At 31.6% G+C, this 16,279-nt stretch overlaps 1 protein-coding gene across 12 annotated transcripts; it reads left to right on the top strand.

Moving 5' to 3' along the window:
• The first annotated feature begins 5,628 nt into the window (after window positions 1–5,628).
• LOC105641401 (pentatricopeptide repeat-containing protein At1g03100, mitochondrial) lies at window positions 5,629–15,354 on the top strand. Of its 12 annotated transcripts, XM_089722705.1 has the most exons (6): window positions 5,641–5,792; window positions 8,446–8,807; window positions 10,103–10,144; window positions 12,038–12,155; window positions 12,269–12,288; window positions 12,677–15,354. In XM_089722705.1, the coding sequence occupies exon 6, from the start codon at window positions 12,791–12,793 to the stop codon at window positions 15,131–15,133; it is 2,343 nt and encodes a 780-aa protein (XP_089578831.1). In that variant the 5' UTR covers window positions 5,641–5,792; window positions 8,446–8,807; window positions 10,103–10,144; window positions 12,038–12,155; window positions 12,269–12,288; window positions 12,677–12,790; the 3' UTR covers window positions 15,134–15,354. The 12 variants fall into 12 exon arrangements, 10 of the variants coding, with proteins under 10 accessions (XP_089578835.1, XP_089578831.1, XP_089578830.1 ...); XM_089722711.1 differs by lacking the exons at window positions 10,103–10,144; window positions 12,038–12,155; window positions 12,269–12,288 and adding an exon at window positions 6,767–6,826 and having other exon boundaries at window positions 5,649–5,792; window positions 8,446–8,490; window positions 12,677–12,932; window positions 13,206–15,354; XM_089722712.1 differs by lacking the exons at window positions 5,641–5,792; window positions 8,446–8,807 and having other exon boundaries at window positions 9,385–10,144; window positions 11,997–12,155; window positions 12,677–12,932; window positions 13,142–15,354.
• The last annotated feature ends 925 nt before the right edge of the window (window positions 15,355–16,279 follow it).

Genomic DNA, 16,279 nt, shown 5'->3' with positions numbered 1-16,279 from the left:
TGCTCGCTTGACGGAAATCCTAAGATGGGTGACCTCCTGAGAAGTTTCTCATTTCACCTGCGGGACAAAACCGTGCAGGTCTTGCCAATCTTGTATGGGGAATTTGGTTTGATCCAAAGCAGACAATTCCTCTGGTGATTAGAGTCGGGCGTGACACATATTCTTCTAAAATAATATTTAACATGGTAAAAATAATATGGGTAGTGTAAGAGTCATCAAAAACTCTAAGTGCAATAATTCATTTTTGAATTTTCCATTCATTATCAATCCAATAGGAAGTAACACCCATATAAGAATGAGTTTGCCAAGCATCACACCGAATATCACAACAAATAGCAATTTTACCATTAAAATTTGCAAATACATTTTTTAAAATTTCTTTTTCTTTCAAATAAATAGATAAGATAGTCCTTTTAAGTGTATTCCTAGGTATCTTCTTTGCTAAAGGATTTAATGCTTTTTTACAATAATTATTAAATCCAATTTTTTCACCAAATGAAAAAGATAATCGTTCCACACAAACCATTTTAGCCATTTCAATTTTATTAGTTTCATCACTATATTTAAATAGAGAAGTGTTAGGATCATCATACCTTGATAACGATAATTGAGTTTGAGTCACATCCATTCCTACCTCATTTGGATGATTGATTTTAAATGCCTACTGAGATTACCATAGCCTCCTCCAAGCTTGAATGCATATTTTTTTATGCAATAATTACATCGAACCGCATTGATTTCTCCATTATTTTGAACAATTTTTGCAAAGTGGTTCTTGAAAATATCTGATTTTGGTGGTTTACCTATTGAATATTATGAGATGTTGCTTCTTCTTGTGGTGGCTGACGACAAATATAACGTTTTTCAACTAGAGTTTGATATTGAACTTCATCATTAAATTATGGTGAAAAATCAATCAATGGATCATTTGAATCAATTTCTTCCACGCTTTGAGCAACTTGCTTTCCCTTGGAGCTTTGTGAATTATGTGCCATGTTTTGAAATGGAATTATGGAAAAAAAAATGAAGAAATGGAATATGAAATTAATGGAATGAGTTGGAAATTATTATTTTCAAATACTAAGAAAATTATTACAAAAAATCAAATGAAGTAAATTTATGAATGGAAAAATTGAGATTAGAAGGAATTTAGAATTGGATGTATGAAAATAAAAAATAAACAAAAGATAATTCCAATATTAAGAAAAATAAAGCAATAGAAAAAATAATGAATTATGTAAATTTAAGAGAATTTTGATTGAGAATAAAAGGAGAGTTAGGATATAATTGGTTGTGAAAAAAAACCATCAACTCATCATATTTATACATATTTTTCATTTTTTAGCTTCCCAAATTGTCCCTTATAACAGAAAAATAACAACTATATTTTTGGATAATTTAGTAAATTATAATAAATAAATAATTAATTAATTAAAAATGAATAAAATTTATTTACCAAAAATAAAAAAATTAAAAGTCATCTCAAACTTTCAATTAGCTGTTTGTACCTTTTTTTTTTTTACACATAAAATTATTATTTGTTTTTACAAATCAACTATTCATGTACCATTTTTTGTACAAATTAAATCAAATCATACGTATTTTTTACCACTTTTTATAAATTATGTACCATTGTGTACTTCTCTTCACCATAAATCAAATCAACTACAATCAAATCAAGTGATATAAATTTTTTTATAAAAAATTTTAAGCTACAAATAATTTTGTTTGTGCATCTGGTTCGAACCGGACCGAAACCGCAGGTTCCGAGCTGGTTCAGGTTCATTTTTTAACAATCACATGAACCTTAACCGGCCCTTGAACAGCCGATTTCGATTCAAAATTTTAAACTGTCAATTCCTGTCCGGTTTCAGTTCGTCTACAGTACAGTTCGGTTCCGATTAGAACCGAACCGGTGACCATGCCTAAATCCGGTAGTAGTACTGCAGTAATAAAATATGGACTGCCAATATCTCTATCCTACTTCCAAACCTTACTGCATCTACCAGGTCCAAGACTTATCTCATTCTCATGTATTTTATCTTTTACAACTTAAATTTCATAGCACATCTCAAATAAAAGTCCCAAGTGTTCACATTTATAAATTCATTTAGTCATGTAAGCAATTGAAGTCTACATTTTATACCTTTCTTAAGCTTTAAAATTACCAAATTAAGTCATATAAAGTTATGCTTAAAAGATAAATTTATGTAATTTTCTTATTAGCCATATAAAATCAAGTACATATAAAGGATTTTATTTTCAATATTTCTTGGTTTATCTTTGAAAACTAAAGAAAGACAAATATATCCTTCAATAAGCCATTCCTTGAAAATACCATAAGGAAAATCACTTTTTTCTCAAATTAGATTTGCAAAAGTTCCTTAAATTAATATAAATTAATACCAATATTCAAATAATTAACCTATTTTGTATCTTTTCTAACATGTCTTATGTTTTGTCTAACTTAACTATTTGTGCGGCAGGTATTTCATGGGGCTTAAATATTGGAACTTCTGGTTTAGTAATTGGTAAGGGTCTTTGGATAGAAGAAGTATAAGATACTGGAGTTTGAATTTCTAATCTATCTAATTGTGACGCTATTGTGTTGAGTATTTGGTTTGTGTAATTGTTTTGGAATTGACATTTTTAATATCTTTTAACGTAGGATTTTTCTTATCATCATCTACTGTACTTATCATCTTAAAAGGAGATCCTATAACTATCTGATGTTGATGACCAAATTTAATTTCTTTTAGAGGAGGATGAACGGTTTTAACAACATCATTGGATGTAGTTATCCATTCCTTAATTACCTTTTAATTAACTAAGACTTCTTGAAAAGGGTATTCTATTTTATTCTCAATAGAATATGATACGGATCCATCATCACTCGTCGCTGGATCGCAAGGAGGCATGGTGAACGACGAAGGAGATCCATTGGTGCTTCCTATCGGACCGATTACAAGGAGCCGTGCCAAGCGATATGGGGCAGCCATATCATTATTTGTTCAAGCCCAAATAACACAAGAACTTCATGATGCCGCATTCAACAAGTGTTGTGAAGAACTTGAAGGCATTCCTAGGCTTCTATTGTTGTTGGTGGCATGTGAAGTTGAAGCACTCCATTAAATTTGTTTAGATTGCTACAGTGGAGGAAGGCACGCCTGCTACAGTGGAGGAAAGCACGCCTGCTACAGTGCCTGCGCCAATTAGCTTGACTTGCTACAGTAAATTTGACCTTTCTACAGTAACTTTGACTCGCTACAATGACATCGACTTGAAGGCTTGGAGTGACTTAGGCGTGTTTTGTGTGTTTTATGCTTTGTTAAACCTAGTTTCCTTATTTAGTATAAATAACTTGTCTTCCATGTAAGGACAGAACTTTTGACATTGATAAACTTCATTTGTTCAAGCTTTGCTTGTTCTCCTTTGCTTAGAGTGATAGTGAGAGATTGCTTCCTCTAATTGCATCAAGAATTAAGGTAAACTTATCAACTCATTTGTGGCGTTTATCTTGTTCTTTGCTTGATTATTGGTGTTACCGTTTTCTTATAAACGTGGGGTGCCATAGAGCGATTAATCTCGATTATTGGTGTTTCCGTTTCATTATAAACGAGGGGTGCCATAGAGGCGAACTTATATCTCATTCTTTGATTCGATCCGTATCAGAATAAATAGAGAACCATTGAAAGAAAGAAATATTAACTTCATATTGATTCAAATAACCATAATATAATTCTCTGATCTGATCTCTTTTCTCTTTCGAATAATTTTCAAAAAACCAATGACACTTATCTAAACTATAATCACTTGTCATTTCTTTCCAAAGAAATTCTTTATTAATTGAAAATTCATTTTCACTAATAACATTTAATTGGGATATATGTTCCATGGTGGATTTTGTAGGAGATAAAGATATCGCAGGAGAGGAAGGTAAAGAGTTAACTGGTTTTTCTATTTCTTGATATATGAGTCTAGGTATAGATCTATTAAAATCTATACTTTGTAATTGACTATTTGGAGTTCGGGTAGATGTAGATAATCTAGTGTTTTCGCAATTAAATACTTGTCTAGTAGGATTTTCTAAGGGAAGAAATTGAATATGAATACTTCCATCGGTATCTTCTATAATACTAGAAGAAGTAGAAATATTTTCAACAGTTACTGGATAATTAATTTCTTGGAGATCCCATGAATTTCCTTGGGTTAATTCATATCATTTTAACCTTTTAGGTGTGTGTACTTTTGTATTTTGGGTATTAGCTCAAAAATAATTGTTTTATTCCTAGTTAAAGTGTGTCTAGTTCTAGGATCTAGGGTAATTGTCATAACTTTGTAGTAAATTCTATATGTAACTACTATAGATCTAGTATTATCTGAAAAATTCATATTTTTAGATTTAATTGTTAAAGTTAAAGCATCTAAAATATTTGGATCATAAAGAGACAAAGAAAACTTTGGATAATAATTAAAATAGATAGGACCATTAGCTAAATTGGATTCAATCATAGCTAAAAGAGAATTTGAAAAATTCAAATGTCTTGCATCTCGTAAATATGCAAAAATTAGAATATATAAACCAACTTGAAATAAAGGTTTAATTGCAACTTGAACCATGCCTATATGCAAAAATTTATATTTTTCTTTATGCTTCATAATAGCTTGGGAGAAAATAATTGAATATTTTTCATGCATATGACTGAATGAAACAGATTGTCCGGTTTGTTTAATTGAATAATCAGAAAGAAAATCAAATGATCCAATTTTATAGATAAAATTAACATCATGTTTTGGGATAGACCAATCATGCAGCTGATTCTCTACATGAGCGTTTTCATTTCTTATGTATTCAGATCATGAAGGCTAGAACTAGGGTCATTAATGTTTAAAGACTTATTATTAGAAAGAAGATTTAGTAATCTGCTCATTTTGCAATTAATAATCGTAACTAGAGACTATTGATTACTGGGACCACCTTTGCGAGACCGCCAATCACAAGGCTGACCAACGCTTATACCGGTTGACTAACAATAATTCAATAGTTTCGTAATCACGACTACTAACGGCCTAACTAGTAAATTTCTATATCTTATCTCTAATAATTAATCTTCAAATAATTAATAACTTTACTCTTACAACCTATAAGAATTGGGCTCTGATACCAGAAGGGAGCTAACTAGAAGTATAGAGGGACAGAGAAAGAGATGAATGTGTAATTTTTTTTAATTCTATAACTTTTTTAAATCAAATATTTTGTTTAATTATATTTTATATCAAAGATAAGACAATGTAATATTTTGTATAATTATTGTTATATTTTTAAATAATTTTTCTTTTTTAATTTTAAACTTTTTAAATATCTTTTGTTAGTTAAAAATATTAGAAAATTATTTTTTATAAAAAATTATATCTTTTATTCTTTTCATGCAAATTTAAGGGATAAATTATGAAAAAAAATTAAAATTTAAATAAATTGAATATTGCTCCCAAATTGAGGGCCAATTTGAATTTTATTCAAATATTTTACAATAAACAGCGGGTATTTGCCGTCTGTAGTTAAGGTACGTAATAACTAACGTCGTTTTGATGTAGGTTAACCCATGTCAAAAAGCCTATATCAAAACGACGTAGCCTTTTGAAACAAAGGCACGAAGCTCTTTACCTTTTCCAAATCTCAATTTTCTTGTGCTTGCCTTCATCGCTCATCGTCGCTTCTCCTCTTGCCTCCCTTCCAAGGATGGACTCTCCACTAGCCCTCATCTTTGGCAAGTCGTAGTCACAGTCGCAAGGTAATTTGTTTTATTCTTTTTACTGTAAACGAGTATGTGGTTTGATTTTGTAGGTGTAAATATTTGTTGACATGATAGAACAAGTGAGATTGTGGTAGGGAATTTGGGGAATGTCTTAGGTTTTGCTATTGTTCTGTTTAGATGTAAATTAACATATTAGTGTGACTATGAATTTGCAGTGTCTATCTACAGTGCATGGTATATAATAATTCCGGTGAACTAAACAGAATGTTCTTAACATCAGATTTCAAAATATTTATTTACTTGCATCCATGCAACTGTTTTCATGCCTCACCTGTTTTTTCTTTTGATTTTATGTTTTTTTGCTTCTGTATACGGAATCGTTAACTTTCCTTTTCTTACATTGTTGGATGCTGTTCTGATATTATTAAATAGTTATGTAATTGATGATATTTTAGCAAATGGTTAAATCTTGGCATTTTAAATTTTGGTTTGTCTTGGATTGGCATGAAAATAAAATTTGTGGATTGAATTGGAAAAAAGTAGTAGTTTTAAGTTGTTAAAATCAATTATTTAAAAACATTTAGCAAATCATAATTAATGGTTTTGATTATTTCTGTGGGCCTTTTGATTTGATTAGAAAACACCATGAGTTGAAAAGATGGTGCATAATTAGATAATATGAGTTAGAGAATATGAAGAAAAGTAAAGCAGATAACTGCAAAAGTTAATCCTTTCTTTGATAGTACAGACTGGGAAAGAAATTGTCATCTCTTGTTGGTTTTTGTGCTATTACGTTAGGTTCTCTTTCTTTTCTTTGTGGATTGAGGATATGAATATAAGAAATAAGCCCCCAAGTTATATGTACAACACTGATAGCTGCTGGATGTTTGTCTTTTTATAAATTGGGATGGTTTTCATTACTTTACAAGAAAATCAAAAATATAAATTGGTTTTGTGGTAGACATGCATTTTTCATTTACTCTTTTCTTTTATGATTTATGAATGGACAGAAATTCACTAGGATTGATTACAGCCTTCATTAATCATGGAAGATGGTGGTTGTTGTTGAGGTATCCTAATGACTGAGAGTGTGGTATGGGCAACTCATTATTTTATGCTAAATTATTTATTTACAACATCAACAACAACCAAGCCTTAGTTCCAAACTAGTTGGAGTCGGCTATATGAATTCTTTTTTTCAAATATCTGCTGTGATCAACTTAATGTCAATGGAAAGCAAAATATAAGTCGGATAAAAATTTTAAAATACTTTTTGTGAGAAGTATTTTTTTAAGGGAATTTTATGGGTGTTTAGATGGATTCACGTGCTATACAGGTAATGGTAATCAGGTTTGGAGTGGGTTCAGGCAATGCAAGTGGAATTTTTAAATAGGTTTGGTATGAGTTCAGGTGCCTTATGTATTAATGGGTTCAGATGGTGCATTTTAGGCAAGTACCTAACTTATTGCCAACCCTATAAATATGTTTTCCTTAGATTTTAATTTTCATGCAATTAGGAGGGGTATTATTTTTTTAACTTGCTATTTTGTTTGGATTTCATATGGGTAGCATATCTTTAGACAGGTAACTTATCCATAAAAAGGTTCAGGTTGTGCATTTTTGGTGGGTACTTAACCTGTTTCCAACCTTATGAGTATGTTTTGTTTGGATCTTAATTCTAATAAAATTGTGATGGTTATTATTTTCTCTCTTTTCATTTGGTGGCCTATGCATATTAAAAGATCTATATATTTTAATTCTTTTTAGTTATTGATTAAAAACTTTGCTTTTTTTATTTGTGGAGCTATTTTGGCTGACTGGTTCAGTTACACCTCTCTCTAATTTTACAATTAGAAAAAATGAAAAATTCTAATTATTGCTTGTTAAGTTGTCCAGGTTTCTAACATATATCTCAAAAGTGTTTGTTTATGTCTATCTTTCTTCGCTGTCTTTAATTGCTCTTTCTGGTTCCATGACTAGTATGTGTGATTTTTTTTTTTAATTTTTTATTTTTAAATTTGGAAGTGATTTTGTCCATTAAAGTTGTTTTATGCATGCTTTTATTTTAACCTTGAATCCAAGTATAGGAATTAAGAATTGTGAACAAAGAATCCTACAATGCAAGGATATATAAGTTCGGGATTTTCTTAAAGTGTTTTGAACCCAATATTGGATGTTTGTAATTCATTAATTTACACTATGGAAGCTGGAAACTGTCTCCTAAATATTTTTCATAATAAATTAGGAAATTTATTTAGAATCCCAGTTTTTTGTTGTTGCTTTAGTATGTCTGTTGTAATTAAGGAAATGATATTCTTAGTTTGTGTTGGAAGTAACTTTATGCAGATTTTATTATTTTATTATTATTATTATTATTATTATATGGGTTTGAGTTTTAGAAGGGTATATATACAGGTTTAGATTTTAGTGTATTGTATGGATTTGTGTTAAGTTTGGGTGGGCCTTTTTGGCCATACTTGACCCGCTGTGAACCCTATGCATTACTAATAGTATCTAAAACAATTGCAGATTATTCTTTACTTTTAATATCTTAAAAATAGTTAATACAGATTTTTTATTGGTCAAACAAAATTTTGTTAGTTTGAATTTTGTTTTTTTTATAAAAAAATAGAAAGTATTGCTCTTATCATTTCGTATTTTCCAACTTCAGTTTCTTTATCATTCTCAGATCAATCAATCAGAGATCAGCGCTTACTTAAGCTGTCCTGTCCAGGTGCATTTTTCCCTTTTCCTTTATTTTTGTTTCATTCAAGTGTGAGGTCAACATAGTTGGTTTCTCAGCGAACCCCGAAACCCGAAGCCCTAAACCCTAAATCCGAAATCCTAAACCCTAAACCCTAATGGCAATTTAGCCCGACCCGGCGGGTACCTGACCCTACTCGACTTGATTTTTGCAGATTTGGATAGTCTACAAATTGGTTTGGGACTGATTTGGGTGGTGATTTTAGTACCCACATTGGATGCGGAGTGGATTCGGATTCAAGAGGTCGGGTAACGGGTACCCGATAGTTAAACGGGTTCGGATAGCGGGTACCTGCCTCATTCCCATATGATGTAAAGTAAAATTTTTATAATGATAAACAAAATTGAGCCGTTGACCTCAACGTGACACTTCATCTACCTTACCACCAAGCTATTTAGCATCTTTATATAAGAATATACATAAATATATATATTCTTGTAACTATAGTAATTTATGCTTTATATATTTATTAATGAATAAAATATTATTGGATAGTAATATAATCTTATTCATAAGTAAATTTTAATAAAATTATATACATTAAATTATAATATCTTAAATTTACATACATTAAATTACGTGTGGAATATGAAATATTGATATACTTTTAGTAAATTAGAATATGACTCGTAGAAAATTTCATCAATGAACTTATAAACATAATTATAATTGTATCTTAATTAAAGGTACTCTTATTTTTTTTTATTGGAATCATCATATATTTGTATAATTATACCTAGAATTCTAATTTATATAAATTAAGGATTACAACAACCATAATTAATTATAACCTACTAAGTATATTCTCTAATAAAAAGTATTAAACTTAAAACTTTACATAATATTATTGCTATTACAATTACTATAATATTGAAATATAATTATAGACTTTTAATTAATAATAATAATAATAATAATAATAACTTTAATAATAATATTAATAAAAATAACTATTTTACCATCAAAACCATGTAGTTTTGATGTGGGAGTGTTAAATGAATCCATGAATAAACTACTCCGTTCTACTTAGTTTTAATCATGCAAACAAAAAGTTCTCTCAAACTCAAACTCAAAATCCAGCGTATTCTCCTCCTTCCGTTCCCTGTGCTGCTCGTTCTCTCTTTCCTACAGCCAGTCTTTCTTTATGCCTTCCCGTCGCTTTCAAAATTGATGTTTCTGAAAGCAGATTAAGATTGATGCTCAAACAATTTGTATACACGTTTTCAAAATCATAAACTCAAAAACAAATAAAAGGTCTAAGCAGCAAAAACTAGAAAATTTCTCTATTGTATCTTTAAACTGTCATCAGATTTTAGTTTCAAGTTCCTATTTTTTTTTTGTGTTATTTTTAAATACACAAACAAATGTGCTGTAGATAGTTTTAAATTTGCTAAGCCTAACTAACTAGTTGATTTGATATTCTAAATTCCCTTTTCTTTTAGTCATACCTTTTCATGTATAATTATTTTACTATTTATTGTTATTTTTTCTAAATTGAGTTACTTTAGACTATGAGAATGAGATTATTTATTTCTGATTTTACATTGTTGTTGGTTTTCCTTTGATGAAACCACATTCGAAGTATTGATGTGCTCTCAGAATTGGTTGTTGGCTAACTCAAATGGTAAGTACTAAACTCATTGAAATTTTATCAAATTATACAATATCAAAGTTCTTATTTATTTATTTATTTCAAATTCTTGTTCATGCGTGGATTTGAATGTTTCTTGTGCGGAAGAAGATGTATGTTGATTGTTAATCCTTGCAATCTTCATTCGTGAAAAAGTGGAGTTCAAGAATTATGTTTGGATTAAGAATAATTACATTTATGAATAATTTCTTGTGTTTTTGTTGTAGTATTGTTCTGTTTTAATGTACTTTTTAATTCAGTAATTTTTTTTATTGACATACTTTTTATTATGTTTTATATGGATTTAGTTCTCATTCTATGATAATTTGTTACAGTTTAATATTATTATTTTTTAATTGATTTTTAGTTTATTATTGATATTATTCTTGTTGAATTTTAATAGATGTTTGATTGTCAAATTGTTTAATTGAGATGTTGGTTTGAATTATTTCTTTAGGTTGAATTTCAATTCTTTTGTTCTATTTTAATATTACTATGTACTATTGTTTTAGAATTTTACAAGTTGTTTTATTATTTTGAAGTTGAATTTTAATGCATTTTTTGTTGCATTTTGGGTTCGGATTCGGGTTCCATGCGGGTACAGGTTTCGTGGATTGAATAAATTTGTGATTAAATGGGTATTTAAACGGTTTGGGTAGCATGTGGGTAATTCTAAACGGATTTGGGACGGGTTTAGATATTATTGGTTTATTCTTTAACGGATGCGGGTACTTAAATTAATAATAGGTTAGGATTCGGGTAGTTGATTTCTAGTGGGAACCTGCCCCGCTGCCAACCCTAGCCATGTTGTCAATTAGGTGCTACTTTTTTCAATTTTTCCGCTTCCTTTCCTCTTTTAAGCGGTGCTGTTAATATTATTTTTTGGCTATTTTGTTGCTTTAGGCATTATTTTGGCGCACCTTTCATTTGGCTTTGATTTGTTAATATTTATTTGGTTCTTTTTAGTTTTTAGTTTTGTTTCTTTGTTAATTGTTTTAGTGCTGATTTTGTTTATTTCTTGTTTCCATTTTGAAGCTCTTAGATATCATATATTTTTTAATTTTTGTTTCTACAATTTTTTTTTCTTCTTCATATTAAGCTAATTAAATTTCGAAATTCATATGAGATTTCTTCTTTTAGCTTTTAGATTTCTAATCTTTTAAAAAAATTATTAGATCCGATCTAAAGCTACCTAGTAGTATAATTGGAACCAAGCAATTATTTATTTGTAAATTAAACTTGTATTTTTTCTAACATCGTTTTTGAAATATTTCCTACCTGCTACAACTTTTTTATTATCTCATTTTTTGCAAATTTTCTAATTCTACATTTGTCATTTGGAAATTTCCAAGTCTAGGCTTTTCAAAATGATTTTGTTAATTTACAAGCGTTAATATAGTAATGACTCATCCTAATTACAATTACTTCTTGCAAACAAAGTAACTGCTACGCAGAATTTGCAGTTTGTGGGAAAAAAAAAAAAATTCAGAAAAAGTGAAATTGGTGGTGGTAGTAGAGAGGGAGAGAACGAAAGAGAAGACTTGGAGAAAGTAAGTATTTTGGCTCACATGAAGAGCAAATATGAAATTTCCTTAGCAAATCCATATGGGATCCAAGTGCGGTGCTGATATAGTATTATCTCTATCCAAATCAGCTGCCAGCGGTATAAGAATAGGGTCCATTTAATTACAGTCAGTATTCCGGCATTCCCGTCAGCAAGGAACACCTAATTGCATTTTTTTTAAAGTTCAGAGACTATATTGATAGTGTTATCCGTTTAGACACCAAATTAGAAATATTTAGAAAGTTCAGACACTAATTTTATTATTTATACTTTTTTTTTGAGCTCCATATGGGTTATTGGGGACTGGGTCTTCTTTTTCCCAGCTCTGGCAGTAACGGTAGCAGCATTGCTGGTGGGTGATTTTGGTGGTCGGTGGTGGCGGAGAAAGCTCTAAACCTTTCTTGCTTCATCCTCTACAGCTTCTTATTTCTCTTCTTATAGGCCAGTCCTCTTCTTACCTCTCAATTTCCGTAGTTTTCATTTCTTTCTTGATTCTGTTCTTGTTCTTGGATTCATTAATTTATTCATTGACAGAGCTTGCTTTTTTTTTATAGGAATGCAGTTGCTTTGATCAGTTGAGTTCCTTTTTCCTCTTTTGTCAAGCATATAACTTTTATCATTTAACACTACCGAGCTTAACATAATTTTACTTGAAAAAAAAAGTGAAGAAAAAAAGGAAATAAAACAGTATAATTAAATTGAATTAGACATGATGAAACCCTCGAAAAAAAGTTGGAAAAATATTGATGGTTAATAATATTTGCTAAAATGTTTTTTTTTTTCTAATTTCTCTGTGTTTTATACAAAAAACTATGATATTTGTGAAAATGCCGGAATACTTTTATATTTGCATGTATTCTCACAGTTATATTTTTCTATATTTTTGAGAAATGTGATTTCCCCATGTTCGTTTCATTCTGCATTAATTTTCTTTTGTTTTAATTTGAACTTTTGTGTTGCAGTTGGTAGATGTGAATGGTTTTGTATCACTTGAAGAGCTGGCCAATACATTGCACGTGCTGATTCGTATAGTGCAGGATTTGCAGTTGATAATTGGAGTTGTTTGGAAAAAAAAAATGCTATCCACTAGGAAATTTAGGCACAAGATGACCACAGTTTCCCCTACTGTTTTATTGTCCTTACTTTTCAACAGTGGATATGAATCCACTCACATTTTCAGAACCCAGATGCGAGTTTCTTCAAGTCAGAAGCCTATCAGTGAGTTTGTTAATTCCTCTTTGACCAACTTACACATGTCAATTGTTGTTTTAGGAATGTGTAATGGGTTCACTCCTCAATCACATTCTTTATCGACCACGGCTGGAACTATCTTGGTCCAGGCTCGAGATCTAGCTAAACTAAGTACAGAAATTGAAAATGCAATTGATAATCATGGATATAATGATGCTTGGAATCTGTTTGAACAGCACATGCAGATAGAAGGATTTCCTCGTAAAACCATTGTAAATAAGGTTCTTGCAAGTTTTGCAGAAAGCATGGATATTCGGTGGCTTGAGAAGGCTTATGGCTTGGTGGAACAGGCTATTGGAGAAAGTAAACAGAATTTGTTGGAAAAAGAGGCTCTAATATATCTCTCTTATGGTCTTGCTAAATGTGGTTTAGTGGTTCCAGCATCAACTATTATAAGAAAGTTAATAGAAATGGAACAATATCCTCCTGTGACTGCTTGGTCTGCAATTTTGGCCCACATGTCCTTAACAGCTCCTGGAGCTTACCTTGCTTCTGAGTTGATCCTTGAGATAGGTTATTTGTTCCAAGATGGCAGAGTTGATCCACGTAAGAAAAGCAATGCACCTTTGATTGCTATGAGGCCTAACACTACTTCTATGAACATTGCTTTGGCCGGGTGTCTCTTGTTTGGTACCACAAAGAAAGCTGAGCAGCTCCTTGACATGATGCCTCGCATTTTTATCAAAGTTAATGCAGCTTTATTGATCACGATGGCAAATATATATGAAAGGAATGGGAGAAGAGAAGAGTTGAAGAAACTTCAGAGACATGTGGATGAAGCTCAAGGTTTAAGTGATATTCAATTTCGGCAGTTCTATAATTGTTTGTTAACATGCCACTTGAAATTTGGGGATCTTGATTCTGCATCTAGCATGGTTTTGAAAATGCTTCGGAAAGCAAAGGAGGTACGGAATTCTCTCGCCATAGCCACACTTGGAATTCAATCTGATAGGAAGTCCTATTCAAGTTTGAACCATGGAGAACCTGATAGCTTAAAGCAAAATAAATCAATTGGAAATCCTATGATTTCTTATGATGAGTTCTTGAAAGATCAAAAGTTTTTGAAACTTGATGCAGAGGCAAAGGAACTTCTTAATTCTTTGCTATCAAAGTTGCAGGCACAAGTTGTATTGATTACCACTGACCGGGGTGTTCTTCAGCCTACTGATAAAATTTATGTGAAACTGGTCAAGGCATTTTTGGAAGCTGGCAAGACCAAGGAGCTGGCCAGCTTTCTTAACCAGGCTGAGAAAGAAGATTCTCCTGCTTCTAATGATGATTCAATCTTGGTTAATGTCATTAATTCATGCATTTCACTTGGTTGGCTAGATCAGGCACATGACCTTCTTGACGAGATGCGATTGGCTGGGGTTAGAGCTAGTTCTTCTGTATATGCCTCCCTTTTAAAATCATATTGTAAAGCCAATCGAGCAGGAGAGGCTGCATCACTTCTGAGAGATGCCCATAGAGCGGGGATCCAACTTGACTCAAGCTGTTATGATGCACTGATTGAATCCCAAGTTTTGCAAAACGATACTCAGGGAGCTCTCCACTTGTTTAAAAAGATGAAGGATGCTAAACTAAATAAAAGTGGTTGTCAGGAGTTCGAGAGGTTGGTTAAGGGCTGTTCTGAGGGTGGTGATGCAGGGTTGATGGCAAAGCTTTTGAGGGAAATCAAGGATGGTCAGACAGTGGATTCTGCAGTTTATGATTGGAATAACGTAATCCACTTTTTCTGTAAAAAAAGATTGATGAATGATGCAGAGAAGGCTCTGAAGAAGATGAGAAGTCTAGGACATGCTTCAAATGCTCAAACTTTCCATTCTATGGTAACGGGCTACGCTGCTATTGGGGGAAAATATATAGAGGTAACAGAGTTATGGGGTGAAATGAAATCTCTTGCTTCATCCACCTTGATGAAGTTTGACCAGGAACTCCTGGATTCTGTGCTTTATACATTTGTTAGAGGTGGATTTTTTGTTCGAGCAAATGAAGTTGTGGATATGATGGAGAAAGGTAACATGTTTGTTGACAAGTACAAATATCGAACCCTCTTCTTGAAGTACCATAAAACACTTCATAAGGGAAAAGCTCCCAAATTCCAGACAGAATCACAATTAAAAAAGAGAGAAGCAGTGTTAAGCTTCAAGAAGTGGGTAGGTTTGTAGTAAGGAATTCCTTGTTGCCTTCCATCTCGTTTTAAAGCTCTCATGTGAGTTGTCCGGATTGTGTAAATTCTTAGGATTTTTGAGTGACAATGATACTGACAGATTTGGTTTTAATCACCTGTTTGTGGATTAATGCTAGTGATTTTAGTTCTTCCAAATACAATCTATTTTTAGAGGCTTATTTTTTTCAAATAATATCTTCTATTCAGTTTTCAGTGTCAGAGATGAATTTAAGCAAGACGGTACTATTCTCGAAATCTCTCTCTTCTGGCTACTTACTATAAGGAAAAAGAAATTCTATCCTTCCAATAGCTGTTAAACATTTAACATTTGAGCTGATCACTTCTTTATGTCATTTCCTCAGTCAACAGGATTACTTTTTGTGTCCGATCTTAATATTTTAGTTACTGATGATGAATCTCATTTTGTTGCTCAGTAAGTTATGGTTTTCTGCGGCAAATTCTACATTGACTTGCATCACTCATCTTATCATTTATATTTCTGCATGATACATAGCATCCTATGTTATATTTCCTCATATTAAGGTATTGAGCGGAGCAGGATGGAAACAAAGATTCATATAGCTGACCCCCAACAAATTTGGGATTAAGATTTGGTTGTTGTTTGTAAGGTATTGAACTTCAAATGTTTATTGTGATTCTGCATACTGTTGATACAGTTCTACTGAGCAAATCAATTTTGGGCTACTCATTGGTATTTGCATGTATGAACTAAATGATAGAAGTCTTTGGCAATTTTGTGATGTTCCTGCAATAGTTATAAATCTTGAATATGCGATATACATATTCAATTAATCTTTATATAGAAAATTATCTTACATGCCGTCATAGAGACTGGATGAGACTGTCATAGAGGCAAACCAATTAAAACCAATTCACTCAAATCACTCGACTATTATTTGATTTTGCATTGTTCATTCCCAACTCATTTGATTGGACGAAAAACGACAGTGGAATGGTTAGCTATGTGCAAGCTGAATTGTCCTCCTTTTTCACTCACATCAATCTTGTTAATCCCTTTTGGAGCTTTCATCTCAAAGTTTGATACCAATTTTGCAATCACAAGTCCTAAAATTGGCAATGCCAATATAATTCCTGGGCAGCTTCGTTTTCCCAAACACAGGTA

The sequence above is a fragment of the Jatropha curcas genome, chromosome 6, assembly GCF_041381405.1.
Source record: "Jatropha curcas cultivar XTBG-Jc1 chromosome 6, XTBG_Jcur_1.0, whole genome shotgun sequence".
Classification (NCBI taxonomy): Eukaryota; Viridiplantae; Streptophyta; class Magnoliopsida; order Malpighiales; family Euphorbiaceae; genus Jatropha; species Jatropha curcas.
This window is presented reverse-complemented; position numbering and strand designations above follow the sequence as displayed.